This window comes from Chionomys nivalis, chromosome 21 (genome assembly GCF_950005125.1).
Source record: "Chionomys nivalis chromosome 21, mChiNiv1.1, whole genome shotgun sequence".
NCBI lineage: Eukaryota > Metazoa > Chordata > Mammalia > Rodentia > Cricetidae > Chionomys > Chionomys nivalis.
The window spans coordinates 21,101,846-21,117,642 of record NC_080106.1 but is presented as its reverse complement, the minus strand read 5'-3'; the positions used below and the strand labels follow the sequence as shown (position 1 = coordinate 21,117,642).

Genomic DNA, 15,797 nt, shown 5'->3' with positions numbered 1-15,797 from the left:
GTTCTTATTCCACGTCTCATACCCTCTGGCCACCACAGGTACCAGGCACACACATGGTACACTGACATGCATCAAATAAAATAAAAATTTAAAGTTTATGATTATTATTTTAACTACATGTCCTTACATCACTGAGTGATACTTTGTTTCCTTTTATGTTTTTGTTTTCAAAACATAAAGTCTCTGGTGGTGCACACCTTTAATTCCAGCTCTCGGGAGGCAGAGGCAGGCGGATCTCTGTGAGTTCGAGACCAGCCTAGTCTACAGAGCTAGTTCCAGGACAGGCTCCAAAACCACAGAGAAACCCTGTCTTGAAAAACCAAAAAAAAAAAGTCTCACTATGTAGCTCTGGCTATCCTGGAACTATGTATACCAAGCTGGCTTTGAACTCTGAAATTCATCAGCCTCTGCCTCCCAAGTGCTGGAACTAAGGTGAGCACTATTACTCCTAGTTGGTGTCCTTTTTTTTTTTTAAAGATTTATTTATTATATATACAACATTCTGCCTCCGGGTATGCCCACATGCCAGAAGAGGGAGCCAGATCTCATTACGGGATGGTTGTGAGGCACCATGTGGTTGCTGCGAATTGAACTCAGGACCTCTTAACCACTGAGCCATCTCTCCAGCCCTGGTGTCCTTATTTTGATGATTAATATAAGGTTACAGCCACCAACACAGTCCATTTGCGGAAGATTTAGATATGAAGCCACGTTCTCAAAGATGCATTTGTGTTCTGACAAGCATACACACCTGTGCTAATTTGTGAGAAAACTATGAAACTCAGTCAGGAGAAATCTAATCTTAATAATTTAAGAGCCTAGAAAGAAGTACCTTAAAGAACACAGGTACAAGCCAGGCTTGGTAGTGCATGCCTTTGATCCCAGCACTCAGGAGACAGAGGCAGGCGGATCTGGCCCCATAATGAGCTCCAAGAGGTTTGACCTATCTCAAACAAAAGAGCACAAGTACATATAAAGTTGTATACATGGCCGGGCGATGGTGGCGCACGCCTTTAATCCCAGCACTTGGGAGGCAGAGGCAGGCGGATCTCTGTGAGTTCGAGACCAGCCTGGTCTACGAGAGCTAGTTCCAGGACAGGCTCCAAAACCACAGAGAAACCCTGTCTCGAAAAACCAAAAAAAAAAAAAAAAAAAAAAAAAGTTGTATACATGTCAGGTTGATAACTATAAAGTCAAACCCTGTCTCAAACAAAACAAAAAATGCAATGTATAAATATATGTTTTATTTTATGTAAACAAAAAAAAATGTATATACATGGTGGTTAAGAGAACTCACTGGCTGCTTTTCAAAAGGACCCAGGTTCAATTCCTAGCACCCACATGGCAGCTCACAAATGTCTGTAACTCCAGTTCCAGTGGATCTGACACACCCTCACACAGACATACATGCAGGCAAAACACAATAATAAATCTTTTTTTAAAATGTATATGCATATATTCATACTTAATTATGCTACTAAAATAAATACTGGGAAAAAAAGCCCATACAAGTCAATTTTCCATAAGCAGCAGAGATCTGAAAACAGTAGTATAAGTGAGACTTTGCAATGTATACCTTTTACATAGCCCTGGTATCTGAAGCTTATGACTATATTATCCACTGGAAAAAAATAATCCCATTTATGATACCAGCCACCACTTCCCTCCTAGGTTCGACTGCCATGGCCTATAAGCCCTTCTCCAGGCCTGACAAATAGGAGCCATTTCTCTCACTCATCCAAAAGAAGGTGAATAAGGACATGGTCACACTGTAATGCCTTTATAAGAGGAAGTTTTATTGTTAATTATTTACCTTAATAGTCTCAGAAAGAAGAACAGATTAGCTTAATCCAACATGATTTGCAGTTGGCAAAATCTAGTGAAGCAAGTGTATTCTGATTGCTAAGGATTTCATTTGGGGGCTTTTAATACTTAGCCACCTAACACTTGGAACATAATCCAGAACAATGCATCACCCCTCCTTTTCAATACCACACCTACCTCCCTTCATTATGGAAATATCTTCATTAAATATGATTCCCAGAGGACAGGTTCCTTGAAGCACATAGCCATGAGGTCAATGCACAAAAAGAAAACTGAAAATAAAACTCTGTATGATAATTTACTAATCTAAAGAAACAAAACTTTCCAATATATTAAGAAATAAATCCAGTTACAAATGCACTAGTAGGTCTATGTGAAGAGGCTCTGGTAGAGTAACTGAAAACACAGCCAGTTATTTACAAGATACACAAGCAGGAACGGTGCCCCTAGCCCAGCACTGGCCCTCAGAAGCCAAAAGTGTTCTCTCCGCTGTAGGCCACATACAAGAATCCATCTTCATCTTTTTCCTTCTCGTAAAGCTGTCCCATAGTTAGGCTTGAAAGAGAAAAAAAAAAAAAAGTCATTGAGAATTGAATCCAGGTACCGAGTTGAAAAATTAGGCCTAAGGATGAAGAGCTTTGTGGTTGGTGGTTAGGAGGTAAAAATAATTCAAGCACCTGCTGTGACCTGCAGTCTGCTCTAGAGAAAGAACAGAGCATGAAAAAATGAAGATGGAGCTGGAGGGTGGCTCAGTGGTACAACCCGTACAGCAAGCACAATCCTGGGTTCAATCTCCAGCACCACGAAGTGGGAGATCACAACAAATCAGGATGCAGGTGCAGCGGCAGGCACGCGCCTAACATTCCCTATTCATTCTGAAGCCCTTCAAGAAGCCAACGCCTTGCAAAGGTGTCTGATGACTTAACGGATGACAATGATAGGCAAAATAAGCAAAACCAACAGCAAAAGGACTATCCCCGGAAGCAAGAACATGTTGGGTTCTCTTCTTCAGGGTATTTATTTGAATGTTTATAATTTAGACTCAGTGTTGAAGGTACAGGTGGATACTTACTATGAACACACCCAGACCACAAACCCCAGAGATCTATACAACACTATGAGCAAAATGACCCTTGTGCACAATGCTCAAAGTTTCCACTGTATTTGGGATCCAAAGAAACCTTCCCTAGGCCAGGAATGTACTTCAGTGATAGAGTGTTTGTCCAGCAGAGATGAAGCCCTGGACTGGATTCCCCACTACTGCAAAAGAATAAAATGCAACAAAGATTACTGAAGCTTTCCAAAAGCCTCCAAAAATAAGATTCCTTAAACTAAACATGTGGGTGGAAAATCAGCCTTCCCTATGCTGTGGAACAGACTGCAGTGGAGAGCTAATCCAGTTCTCTGCCAGGAAACTGAGTTGTCTCAATGAGAGTAGTAACACCCACTGCAACCTCAAGCAAGCTCTGATCACGTGACCATACTGATGGAGTATGATCAGAAGTGGTGGGTCAACCAGAACCAGCAGTGAGATGCTGATCCAAGAACAAGTCCTGGTCACAACAGTTGTTTAGATATGGACATAGCAGGGTGTCGCTTAGCTGGTAGAGAGCTCGCATAGCATACCCACAGCATAGGTTCAACCTCCCACACTGCATAAAGCCTAGGTATGGTGGCTAAAACTTAGAAACCCAGCACTGAGGACAGGATGATCAGAAATTCAAGGTCACTTTTAGCTACATATCAAATTCTAGGCCAGCCTGGCTACATAAAACCCTGTCTCAAAAACAAGTATATAGCCAACCAAGAAGCAATGGGAAAATGAGGAAGGGATCCAGCACCTCAATTTTGTGAAGCAATGATTCCTCCTCAGCTTTGCTGCTGGTGTCTGAGACCAATATGTAAACATGGGACACAGGCCACATTTATCTCGGGGCAGTTTCTGCTTTCCCATTTCACTTCCCGCCCCATTTGCATGTTTTGTGTGGATGGCAGTGTGGGTAGATAATTAATAATGTGGGGGATGAGTACGAATAAGAAAAAGCCTGTCGCCAGGTGATGGTGGTGCAGGTCTTTAATCCCAGCGCTCAGGAGGCAGATGTAGGAGGATCTCTGTGAGTCTGAGGCCAGTTTGGTCTACAAGAGCTAGTTCCAGGACAGGCACCAAAGCTACAGAGAAACCCTGTCTCGGAAAGAAAGAAAAAAAAGGCTGTCATCTTCTGCAATCACAACAGTTCTCCATGTGAGGCTCTCTATTTGGAATTGTGAAATGACTCTCTGGATTGGCTGGAGAGATGGCTCAGCAGTTAAAAGCATCTATTGCTCTTACAGAAGACCCAGGTTCTGTTCTCAGCACCCACATGGCAGCTCACAACCATTTATAACTCCAGAAGGGAATCTGACACCTTCTTCTGACCTCCATGGGCAGCAGACACACGGTGCAAATATATATGTGTATATACATGTATATATATACACACATGCAGATAAATAAATCTAGAAAACCAAACAGAAAAAAAGCAGACATCTCTGAACAACACTGTTGAACCAAACTCCTGTGGGAACATCCTATATGGCTGCTTCTAAAACAAATCAGGATCTCTATTCAGCACCTGAAACGTGCCATCTGAACTGAGATGTGCTAAGTGTGAAAAGACAAGATTGCAGAAATAAAACAAGTCTGTTACATATCAAAATGACAAAATTTTTCCTATTTTTGCTTTTTTTTTTTTTTTTTTTGAGATAAGGAGTATTATGTAGTCTTGACTGTCCTGAAATGCCACTCGTAGACCAGGACAGGCTTGAACTCAGAGATCCTCCTAGGTACCGGGGATTAAAGGTGTGAGACACCACACCCAGCGATTTCACCCATTTTTAACTTGTTGAGTGTTAAGGAACTACTAGTATTTAAAACCCACAAGAGGGCCGGGCGGTGGTGGCGCACGCCTTTAATCCCAGCACTCGGGAGGCAGAGGCAGGCGGATCTCTGTGAGTTCGAGACCAGCCTGGTCTACAGAGCTAGTTCCAGGACAGGCTCCAAAGCCACAGAGAAACCCTGTCTCGAAAAACAAAACCCACAAGAGGTCTGCATGCATTTCTGCTGGTAAGTCAGGGTATAGGAGGAAGCTGGTCGTGAGAGCTCCTACTCTGCTGACTTTCCTCCTGGGCTACGTCAGGATCTCCAGAGAGCTTTACCAGCATCTCCACGAACAAAATGAAGTCAGATTTCTTGTGATGGAACCCAAGCATTTTTTTTAAATTAGCATACAAAGTAACAGGTCTCCTTGAGGCAGTCTCATAAATACTTAAATTTTTGGTAGATTCTGTCCTCCTTCTCCCTGGGTCTCCATCCCCACTGCCTCCTTCTGCCCATATTACCTCCACTACTTGCTTCCCTCAAAGCCCGGCTCATGGTCTACCCATCTCAAGAGCCCCTCTCTAGTTTTCACATGCATACTTTTTTCTTTTGGGAGGGTGGATGGGAGTCATGACAGGGTTTCCCTTTGTAGCTCTGGCTGTCCAGGAACTTGCTCCATAGACCAGGCTGGCCTCGAACTCACAAAGATTCACCTACCTCTGCCTCCCGAGTGCTAGGACTTAAGGCACGCACCACCACTGTCTGGCTCCAGGAATGATTTAAAATGCTGAAGATGAGTCTGTGTGTGGCCATATTAAGAACAAAGGCGCCTGTATTCTGGGGGTGTAGAGAGTTCTCTTCTGATTAAGAAGTGAGGTTATGAGTCAAACATGAGTGAAAAGCCAGCAGGTAGCAGGACTCGGTTATACAGCTGAGCCTCCAAACTGAAAACACTGTGACAGTACACAGGCCTGTCCTTGGTCCAGGTCAGGGCGCCCTTGAAGAAGCCTTTTCTCACATCTCCCCACTGTCATTACCAAATGGGTGTAATGGCAGGAGCTTATAGTGCTCAGCTCAGCACTTCCTTGGTTCCACTCTTTCCCAGCGGGTTAGAAGTACTAATACAGCAATTCTGAACCCAATTGCTCAACTACAAACACCAAAGAGCTTCATGAACCACTCCTCAGTCTACTCAGACTCCACAAGCTGTTCACAGTGAACCATGAGCAGCACTGGAACAGCTGTTGCCTAGGCCAAGAATGGCCTGGGACTCAGTCCTGACCTCTAACAGGGCAGAGGCCGTAAGTACATGGCTTGTGTTCCACTGCTTCTCTTTGCTTCTTAAAAATTTACTTTAAAAAAATTTTTACTTTTGTGTGTGTGTGTTTTTCTTGCATGTATATCTGTGTATGGAAGTGCCTGATGACCACAGAAGACAGAAGGCAACCCTGGAACTGAAATTCCCAAGAGTTAAGAGCTGAGAAGCTGCTCTTCAGCACTAAAGCCATCTCCCCAGCAGCTCAGCTCCACTGTTTTTGTTTGTTTGTTTGTTTGTTTTGGGAAACAGGGTTTTTCTGTAGCTTTGGTGCCTATCCTGGAACTCACTCTGTAGACCAGGCTGGCCTCGAACTCAGAGTGCTGGGATCACAGGCGTGCGCCACCACTGCCCGACCAATTCCACTGTCTTAAGTAAACACTGGGTTCATTAATTTGTTTAACAGTGCCCAAGTAGCTATAAAGGTTGACAATAAAAATCTTACTAAAAATCTTACCTATCCTAACACTCTAAGCTCTTTTCCAAATACATACATATAATAACTTTATTCACACAACAACCTGAAATAGTACTATGGCAATCCATAATCCAAAGGAGTAAAAACTAATACATGGAGAAACAAATAATTTAGCCACCAAACCAGAAAACATTCTTCTCTCCAACCTGTACCGCCTCCAAGTGAACACACAGGTAGGCTTGTCCCAGTGACCTAGCATTAGATCTTTGTACATTTGGCAAGGATCTTCCTGAGAACAATGCTTCTCACACATATACTAACATTCCACTGAAAATTTACTCAAATGAAGCACAGGCAGGCATATGCCAGTTTAGGACATGCTCTACAAACCTCAGGGCAGATGAGCTTCCCTCTTAAAACCAAGGCCTTAGCACCAGAGCTGAGCAGGCCCTGTCAGCAGGTCAGGAGTCGTAAAGCAGAGGCAGTTCTAACATAGCTGACAGGCAAGCTGCCCAACCTGTGAACAGTCAGACCACAATTCCGAGGCTCCCTACCTAAGCTGCTGGGAGGTTTCTGTAGAAGACACCCACAGTCTTTAGTGCCATAGTGTCCAGTACTATATGAAGGCACCTAGAAAGAATTTTCTGAGAGGGCACTGCTGCCTTCTGACCTCTTGGTTCTGACTAGTAAAGAACGGCAAAGCATGGACAATCTAAGGTGAGGCGGAGTCCTCGGGTGCTGAGTAAGTGAACCACAGCTGCTCCCTAGAGGCTGCTCCCAGGCCTCCATCCCGATCACAGATCCAGGCAAAGTTATTTCTCCGGGCGATGGTGGCGCACGCCTTTAATCCCAGCACTCGGGCAGAGGCAGGCGGATCTCTGTGAGTTCGAGACCAGCCTGGTCTACAAGAGCTAGTTCCAGGAAAGGCTCCAAAACCAGAGAAACCCTGTCTCGAAAAACCCAAAAAAAAAAAAAAAAAGTTATTTCTCCTAGGCAGGAACTGACCAACGGTAAAGTCAAGTCCTAGTAAGAACCAGGTCCCATATTAGCTATGAGAACCCAAGGCAAACATTCACTTTCTGCTTCTCGATAGCCCTTTGCACTGGGGGGGGGGAAGACTGACCTAGGGCTCATGTGGGCGCCCAACCCCAGTGGAATTGCCTTCAACGCTCAACCAAAGGCAGGGCATAGAGGCACTGAGTCATAACTGGGCTGGAGTGATGAACACCTGGTCAGCCATCTGCTGCACAGCTCCTGCGCTTCCCTGTCTCTCGGCACAATGGGGGGAGGTTGGAGACAATGACCACACTGCTGAGGAGCCAGAAAGGCACTGATTGTCAAAACAGAGCTGACTACTCCTTCCGATCAGATGTCCCTCTTGCACAATCTTCTGCCATTACTAAAGCACACCTTTTCTTTAAAACAAAAAATTGTCATTGGACAACCCACAGGACTCATTTCTCTCCTTCTATCATGTGGGTTCCAGAGCTCAAACTCAGTTCATCAAGCTTGGTGGCAAGCACCTTTACCAGCTGAGCTATCTTCACCAGACCAATAGCCATTTCTGAAAGAAGTACTTACCCAGAAATGATCAAAATTGTTTTAGTTTAAGCACACTTCTCTACAAAAGATGGGCTCTAAAACATCTCACCATCCTTTTGAGACCTCTTTCAGACAGAGAGGAAACCAGCCAACCACCAACCTCCAGGGCACTGGTTCCTCCAGGTCAAACTTTCAACATGTTGGAAGTATTTATTCAACAATGCATTCCTGTTTGGTTTTTTTTGACACAGAGTTTCTCTGTGTAGCCTTGGCTGTCCTGGAATTTACTATGTAGGTCAGGCTGGCTTTGAACTCAGCTATCTGCCTGCCTGTCTCAGGTGCTGGAATTAAGAATGCACACCACCACACCCGGATTTCTGCTTCTATATTAAACAGGGTATTAAGAATATTCTTGTCAGCTGGGCAGTAGTGGCAAAAGAGCCTTGAATCCCAGCACTCAGGAGGCAGAGGCAGGCAGATCTCTGAATTCAAGGTCAACCTGGTCTATAAGAGCTAGTTCCAGGAGAGGCCCCAAAGCTAAAAAGAAACCTTGTCTCAAAAAAAGAACATTCTTGTATGTGCTCTAAACAAAGAACAAAGACTATTACTAGACTTGGGTTCCCCTCTGCTACCATGACTGGGAAAGTTTTATACCAATGTCTTTCTAGTTCTGTCTACAGCAAGGGGTAGTTCCTCTTCTGTGTTGAGCCTGATTCTTTTGTTTCTTTTTTGTTTTTTTGAGACAGGGTTTCTCTGTGTAGCCCCAACTGTTCTGGAACTCACACTGTGGACCCGGCTCGCCTAGAACTCACAGAGATATACCTGCCACTTCCTTCCAGGTGCTGGGATTAAAGGCGTGCACCACCACTTCCGCCACCACTTCCTGGCTGAGCCAGATTCTTGATATAAGGCAGAGAATTCAACTTTCTAATGCTACAAGAAAAAGGCAGTTGAGGCCTGATGTGGAGGCAGAGGCAGGTGAATCTCTGAATTCAAAGTCAGCCCGGTCTACAGGGTGAGTTCTAGTACAACAAAACCTATGCAGAGACCCTGTCTCCGGCAAACAAACAAAAAACCCAGGAAAGAAAACGAAAGGCAGCTGAGATCCAGATCCCACCGCCTTTTCTTTTTCTTTTTTTTAAGAAAGAGAAACTCAAAAAAGAAGGAAATAAAACTCTTAGGAGCTTGCCTCTGTGCACACCCAGCACCTGTACTTGGTACTAACTCTGCACTCTGCATGCTATCACCTGGGTTCAGCTGACATAACCAGCAAACCCTGTTCAAACTCAGGCAGCACTGTCAGTTATGAACAGGGAAAACTGGAACTCACTCTATGTTCATTTCCCATTCACTCTGCAAGCTGCAGGCCCCGGAAGAAGGTTAAAGGAGGCTCCAGGTTTCTGTAAGGAGTCTGGAAAAAGCTGAAAAGAGTCTGCTAAATTGACTTTGAGGAGACAGTGAAGCTGAGTCAGCACCAGCTTTAGGAAAGAAACCCTGTTGCTCTGGGCTGTAGTAAGTAGGTATTTACATCTGCATGGGTCTGATGATGTCACATGCCTCTTGTTTTTAAACAAATTTGGGTTTTTGGTTTTGATTTCTGTTGGAAACAGGGTCTTACTGTATGTATTCCCTCAAACAGCCTCCTCCTGCCAGCAGCTGGAATTACAATGTATATCATCCCAAACTTGACAACAAATACATTTTGGGGTTTTGTTTGTTTGTTGTTTTGTTTCAAGACAAGGTTTCTCTGTGCAACCATCCTGGCTGTCCTGGAACTCACTCTGTAGACCAGGTTGGTCATGACCACAGAGATCTGCCTGCCTCTGCCTCCGGGAGTGCTGTGATAAAAGGGCTGGCCACTGCCACTAGCCAGCTCTAAATCCTTTTTATTGTTTAAAACGGGATCTTTTTTTTTTTTTTTTTTTTTTTTGGTTTTTCGAGACAGGGTTTCTCTGTGGTTCTGGAGCCTGTCCTGGAACTAGCTCTTGTAGACCAGGCTGGTCTCGAACTCACAGAGATCCGCCTGCCTCTGCCTCCCAAGTGCTGGGATTAAAGGCGTGCGCCACCACCGCCCGGCAAAACGGGATCTTTCTACATAGCTCTGGCTAACCTGGAATTCACTGTGTAGACAAGGCTGTCCTTGAACTCAAGAGATCAACCTGTAAATGCCACCACCACCCATCAATAAATACATTTTTACATTTTTAATAAAACTCCCAAACGAATACAAATTGGCCTGCAGTTAAGTGTAGGGCAAGAAGTCATTAACTTGGACCTTAAGCACTAAGGGCCTTCGTGTTCTCTTTATCCTGAAGAGTCAGGATTTGATGTGTGGACTTCCGGTCACTCAGTCCTAAAGTCCTAACTTGCTCAAATATAATCTGCTTTAGGGTAGAGTATTACCAGACTAGAAAAGGCAAATGGGATAAATGAAAGCTTGTTTGCTGTTCCAGAAAGCACTTGGAGAGAAAATGGCTCTGAAGCAGCCACTGATGCATGAGAACCACTTTCCACTTTCAACTCAATTTATACTTCAGGGACAACAGGGAGGAAACGGGTAATGAGATCTATCAGCTATTGTAATGGCTAGAAGCTGTGGAGAAATCTTAATGTCATCAGACAGTAGTAACGGGAAGGAGCTGAGATGTGGCTAAGCAGTAGAGCACATGCCTAGCAAGACAAGGAACTGGACCACCACCACTCAGACCGTACCAGAGCATCAGCACTAAGGAAAACAAATCCAGTGCCATTGATCCTACTCTGACTTCCCCCCAGTAAGCCAGAGTCTCCTAGCAGGAGAAAAGAAATCACCAAGGTGCTGTAAAAGTTCTCAGAGCTCCTCTATTACCTGAAGGGGAGTCAAGAGGTACCCCACAGAAGCCTGGCTTCCTCCCTTGGTAAAGTGCACACCTGACAACACACTACCCAAAAGCCTGTGAAGGAAGGCTAGGTAAGAGGGTCCCAAGAATGATAAGCCCTCCAGAGCTATAGGTATTAACAGACCAGTAGCACCCAGTGGGCAGGCACTGGCCTTTCTCCTATCTATCTCTTCAGGCAAATACTGGCTTTAGAGAGGCTTCCTGTGTTCTCCTCTACTGCCTCTCTACCATCACCACAAATAGGTGGTAGAGATGAGTAAAGAAGGAATCAGACCTAGAGAACAATAGCCAGAGCTTTTCACCTCTGATAGGTCTAAAATTTGGCTTAGGCCTCTTCTGGAACTAACTTTCTTTTCCTCCTTCCCTTCCACCTTCTTTCCTTTCTTTCTGAGACAGAAAACCTCACTGCAGGCCTCAGTTCTACTTATGGTTCGAGCCCAGGAAAGTTCTGAACTGTTTTTAAGAATTTCTGAGAATTATTTATTTAGGGTATGAGGTATGTTCGTGCATATGTGGAGGCCAGGGGCCAACACTGGGTATCTTAGTCAATTTCTGAGGGGCTATGACAGGTGCATTTTCCAGTCCAGACCTGGCGGCTGGGCAGATGACTCAGTAGAGTGCTTGCTCTGTGAGCATGAAGACCTGAGTGTAGGTCAGTGAGCTCCAGGTTCAGGGGGAGTCTGTCTCACAATAGATGCTGGACCTTACAACCTCAGTGCCAATGATGGAAGAGGCAACTCCAAAGTTGTTCTCACTTCCATACATGCACTGTGCCACCCGCATGCATATATACACACAATTTTTAAGAAGTGAATAAAAAGAAAAACAAGCATTAGTCTATAAAAGTAGATAAACAGGGTAGAGAAACAACTGAGGAAGACACCCCGTGCTGATCTCTGGCTTACACACCAGCGATCCATATATATTACATAAACTCCAGATTCTCTGTTTTAACAGAGTGCATACATAATTGTGCCCTATGGGTTTTTTTTTTTCCCCTGAAGCTACTGATACACAAATTAAGAGTTTCAATTGGGGCCGGGGGTGGTGGCACACACCTTTAATCCCAAGGAGGTAGAGACAGGCAACTCCCGGAGTTTGAAACCAGTGTAGTCTAGCCGGGCGGTGGTGGCGCACGCCTTTAATCCCAGCACTCGGGAGGCAGAGGCAGGCGGATTTCTGTGAGTTCGAGACCAGCCTGGTCTACAAGAGCTAGTTCCAGGACAGGCTCCAAAAAAACCACAGAGAAACCCTGTCTCGAAAAAACCAAAAAAAAGAAACCAGTGTAGTCTAGAAAGTGAATTCTGGGACAGTCAAGGGTACACACAGAAACCTGTCTCAAACAAAACAAAGAACTGCAGTCAGAACCCAAGGTTTGGGTTTTATAAGCAGCAAACGGATTACTAGGCCAGAGGCCATCACAGCCTTCTCACCTGGACTGTGGAACTGTCTTGTCCACAAACAGGAAGATCGCCTTCTCAGAAGGAAGCTGAATCCTTTTCCTGATGATCCACATGAACTGAGCCACGGTGATGTCAGAAGGAACCAAGTACTTCCTTTTGTCAATGTCAACAATCTGAGAGCCTGAGACTTTTTCCACGATCACCTGGAAAAGTCAAGAGATGTCATCAGGGGAGGTTGTACTTAAGCAAAAGAGGAGCGCGTGCCTGCCATGCACAAAGGCCTGTACTTGATTCCCAGTGCTGTAAACAGATGAGAGGGGAAGGAGGGGGAGGGAAAAGGCACACAAGTGCACATAAGCACGGGACCAAATTACCTAACATACGGCTCTGCCCTCACAGTATGATGAACATAGCGTGGGCAAGGCAGTGTGTGGGAAAATGCACAGCGTGAGTAGATGCACCTGTGTCTCAGGAAGCCACATTCTGGAGGTCCAGAACTGATCAAAATATTATCTTTAAAGGGTCAGTTGCATCTCTCATCTCTGATCTCAGCATCTATAAGAGAAACACAGCTACAAAACTTTCTAGCTGACCAACTAAGAGATACTCCTGCCTCTGCCTCCTGAGCGCTGGGATTAAAGGCGCACACCACCACCTCCACCATCTAACTTTCTAACATTTTATCTAGGCAGATGAAATATTATCTGACCAGAGTTTCACCTGTAGTCTCTTAAGCTAGGATCCCTGAACAGATCCACACTCCTAGAGAATTAAGACCCCAAGCAACAGTGGAAAGAAGGATGGACAAACTAATGGCAATGCTCTACCCAGCCACCCAGGAGCCAAAGTTTTCTTTTGGCCTGTTGTTTCTCTTTAAACAGGCTAACATCTGCCCTCCTAATTCTTTCCTCAAAGGAACTGTTTACAAGCAAAGAGCTACAGCAGTAAGACTTTATGTTCTTCAGAAATCAATAATGACATCAGAAACCACCTCCCCAACTATGGCAGCAATATAGCATCATACTTATTATTGACTAAAGACAAAGGTGGCATTTCAGATTTATTGGTCAAGCAAGGATGGCACAACCAGGGTGAAAAGAAACTACAAGTTAATGGCTCAAAGTTAAAGACGAATGCCCTGAGACTATGGTACCCTATCCAAGACCAAGTTGACAGTCTCCGTCCCCCACCATTCCCCAAAGTGGAAGTGACCTGTTGCCCTGTCCTAGAACACGGTTCCTTACATAATTGGCGAGGGAGCCTAGAGGCTGCAAGCAGCTTGCTGCCCTAGATCGGAAGATTCAGCACTGATGCCCCTGAACAGCACCAGCCTCTTGCGCCCCATGTTTGGGCCGGCCCCAGCCCAGCCCGTCCGGTCTCTGGCTCCACTCTGAGACCTTAATTTATCAACTGTTGCATGGCCCAGCGCACCCTCCCGACACCGCTCCAAGACTTTAAGGGTGACAGAAGGGTGCGAGGACGGGCAGTCCACACTCACCGGAACCCGGTCGGGGTACTTCGCTCTGATCTTCGCGGATTCCACGCATCTGTGTTCTGCGAGAGAAGTACACCGGACTGATTGTCGCGCCTGCCCGCCTGACGTCCCCAGTTCCCGGAACCCCATCTTCCTGTCCGCCCTTCGCCGCCCGCAACCTGTGCGCGGACGCCCCGATCCTCGCCCCCGGGTCCCTGGCCGCGGCCTCCCTCACAGATTTCCAGCAAGATCCGCGGAGGGCTACAGGGGTCCGAGAGAGGCGCCCAGGCTGGCGGGGCCTTGGCGACCCAGTTGACCGGCAGGGCGGCGCGGGTGGGGGAGGGGCCGCGACCCGGGGCCCGGCCAGGCCGATCGCGCTTACCCAGAGAGTGGTCCTCCTTAAACATCCACTTCATGACGGCGGGAGGCGACGGGGCCGGCTCTCTGAGCCGCGGACGTCGGAGAAGAGACCACAACAACAACGGAGGCGGCGACGGCAGCGACGACTACTCGGCAGGCGGGACTTCCGGCCGTCGGAGCCTGGCAACCACCCGGGGCGGGGCTTCCGGCGCGCCCGGTAAATACACCAGGGGCGTGAACTTACGTGAGGGGCGGAGCCTAGAAGGACACCCCCCCACACACACAAGGGGCTCTCCTGTGAATGGCGGCTGAAGTAGGTGGCTGAATCTGCGAGCGACTGGACTGGGGTCTGGGGATTGTGTGTGACGGACGGGTTATGGCACATAGCTTAGAACGCTTATAAAGGCGCTGGTAGGGGAAATCTGAAGCTTTGGAAAGATATGATTATTAATGTTTGGTCTGGTGACAAGACGGGAGCTCGGTATCGAGGGATAACCAGTTCTAAGCACTGTGTGGCGATGCGTACTGGTGACAACCTAGAGTTCTAGCTTAGGCGTTTCCGCACCTAAAATTTGATTTAAACAAATTTCATGTCCCTCGACTCGTGACTACATACTTAAACATTCATAAACATTTATGAGCAAGTATCACAGATACGCATTTAGTCAGCGGAATATCCCCGACCAAAGAGATTCTTTATCGAAAGCTGTCAGAGGCTAAGTGTGCCTGGCGAGCGGAGTATTCCCCTGGTAGTGAGACAGCTGAGGCCGTGGAGCGGGCAGTGGGAGTGGCTCAGCAATCACAGCCTGAGCCGCTGGTGTCACCTGCTTAGCCTTAAGCCTTGAGGTTCACCCCTAGCTGAGTCGCAGTGGAGTCATCGGAGCGGCCCGCTCTGGGTCACCATCTGTTTATGCGCTGGTGACCATGTAACACGAATATGCAGTTAATTGGGCACCTGAACACGTGCTTGTGATTCTGCCGCATCTGTCAAGCCTGTGTCTGATGCTGTCATCCGTCATTTCCTACAGTTGAGATTCCTGACGGATGCTGTGACTGCAGCTTCATTCTGAAAGTATTTTTGTTGCTCTAAATTGGAGTTGGGGATGAGACAGCCCAACAGGTAAAGGTGCTTGCTGCCAAGCCTGAGAACGTGAGTTCAATCCCTTGGACGCAAGTGGTGGAAGAAAAGCAGCTACTTCCGAAGGCTATCCTCTGGCCTCAATGTGTGCACTGTGGCATGCCTCTGTACATACACGCACCCAAATGCACGAAAAAAATATATTCTTAAAATAAATATATAAATATAATTTGAAAATTCTCAATATTACACTTGGGCATCGATGTGGCACACAGGAATTCTGTTCTGGAAACCAGAAGAAATCCATGAGCCCCCACCCATGCTGTGGCAGAATTTGCGTTCTCATGGGAAAAGACGAAAAAGTAAATGACAGGTGATATTTAGAAAAATAAAGCGGCGGATGACTAGGGCGTGGTGCGCTGGTGGGATGGAATGATTATTAGACAAATTGCCATACGCTAGGAACACAAAGGGCCCCCTGTGGCTAGAACTAAATAATCTGCTGGGAGGCAGATCAGAAAGACCTGGAACAAATTGCGTGGTGCCTTGAATTGCATGCAGACAGCTTTGGCTTTTACCATAATGTGATGAGAAGTGAGGTTTTAAAGAAGATCTATAATATATCCACAGTTTCTTTTTCTTCTTTC

The 15,797-nt window shown here is 46.1% G+C and overlaps 1 protein-coding gene across 1 annotated transcript; it reads right to left on the bottom strand.

Moving 5' to 3' along the window:
- Positions 1-1,775: 1,775 nt before the first annotated feature.
- Positions 1,776-14,267, bottom strand: Gabarapl2 (GABA type A receptor associated protein like 2). The gene is made up of 4 exons (XM_057754132.1): positions 14,095-14,267; positions 13,737-13,792; positions 12,269-12,441; positions 1,776-2,379 (listed from the first exon to the last, which is right to left on the bottom strand). The coding sequence occupies exons 1-4, from the start codon at positions 14,126-14,128 to the stop codon at positions 2,289-2,291; spliced, it is 354 nt and encodes a 117-aa protein (XP_057610115.1). The 5' UTR covers positions 14,129-14,267; the 3' UTR covers positions 1,776-2,288.
- Between the last annotated feature and the right edge of the window lie 1,530 nt (positions 14,268-15,797).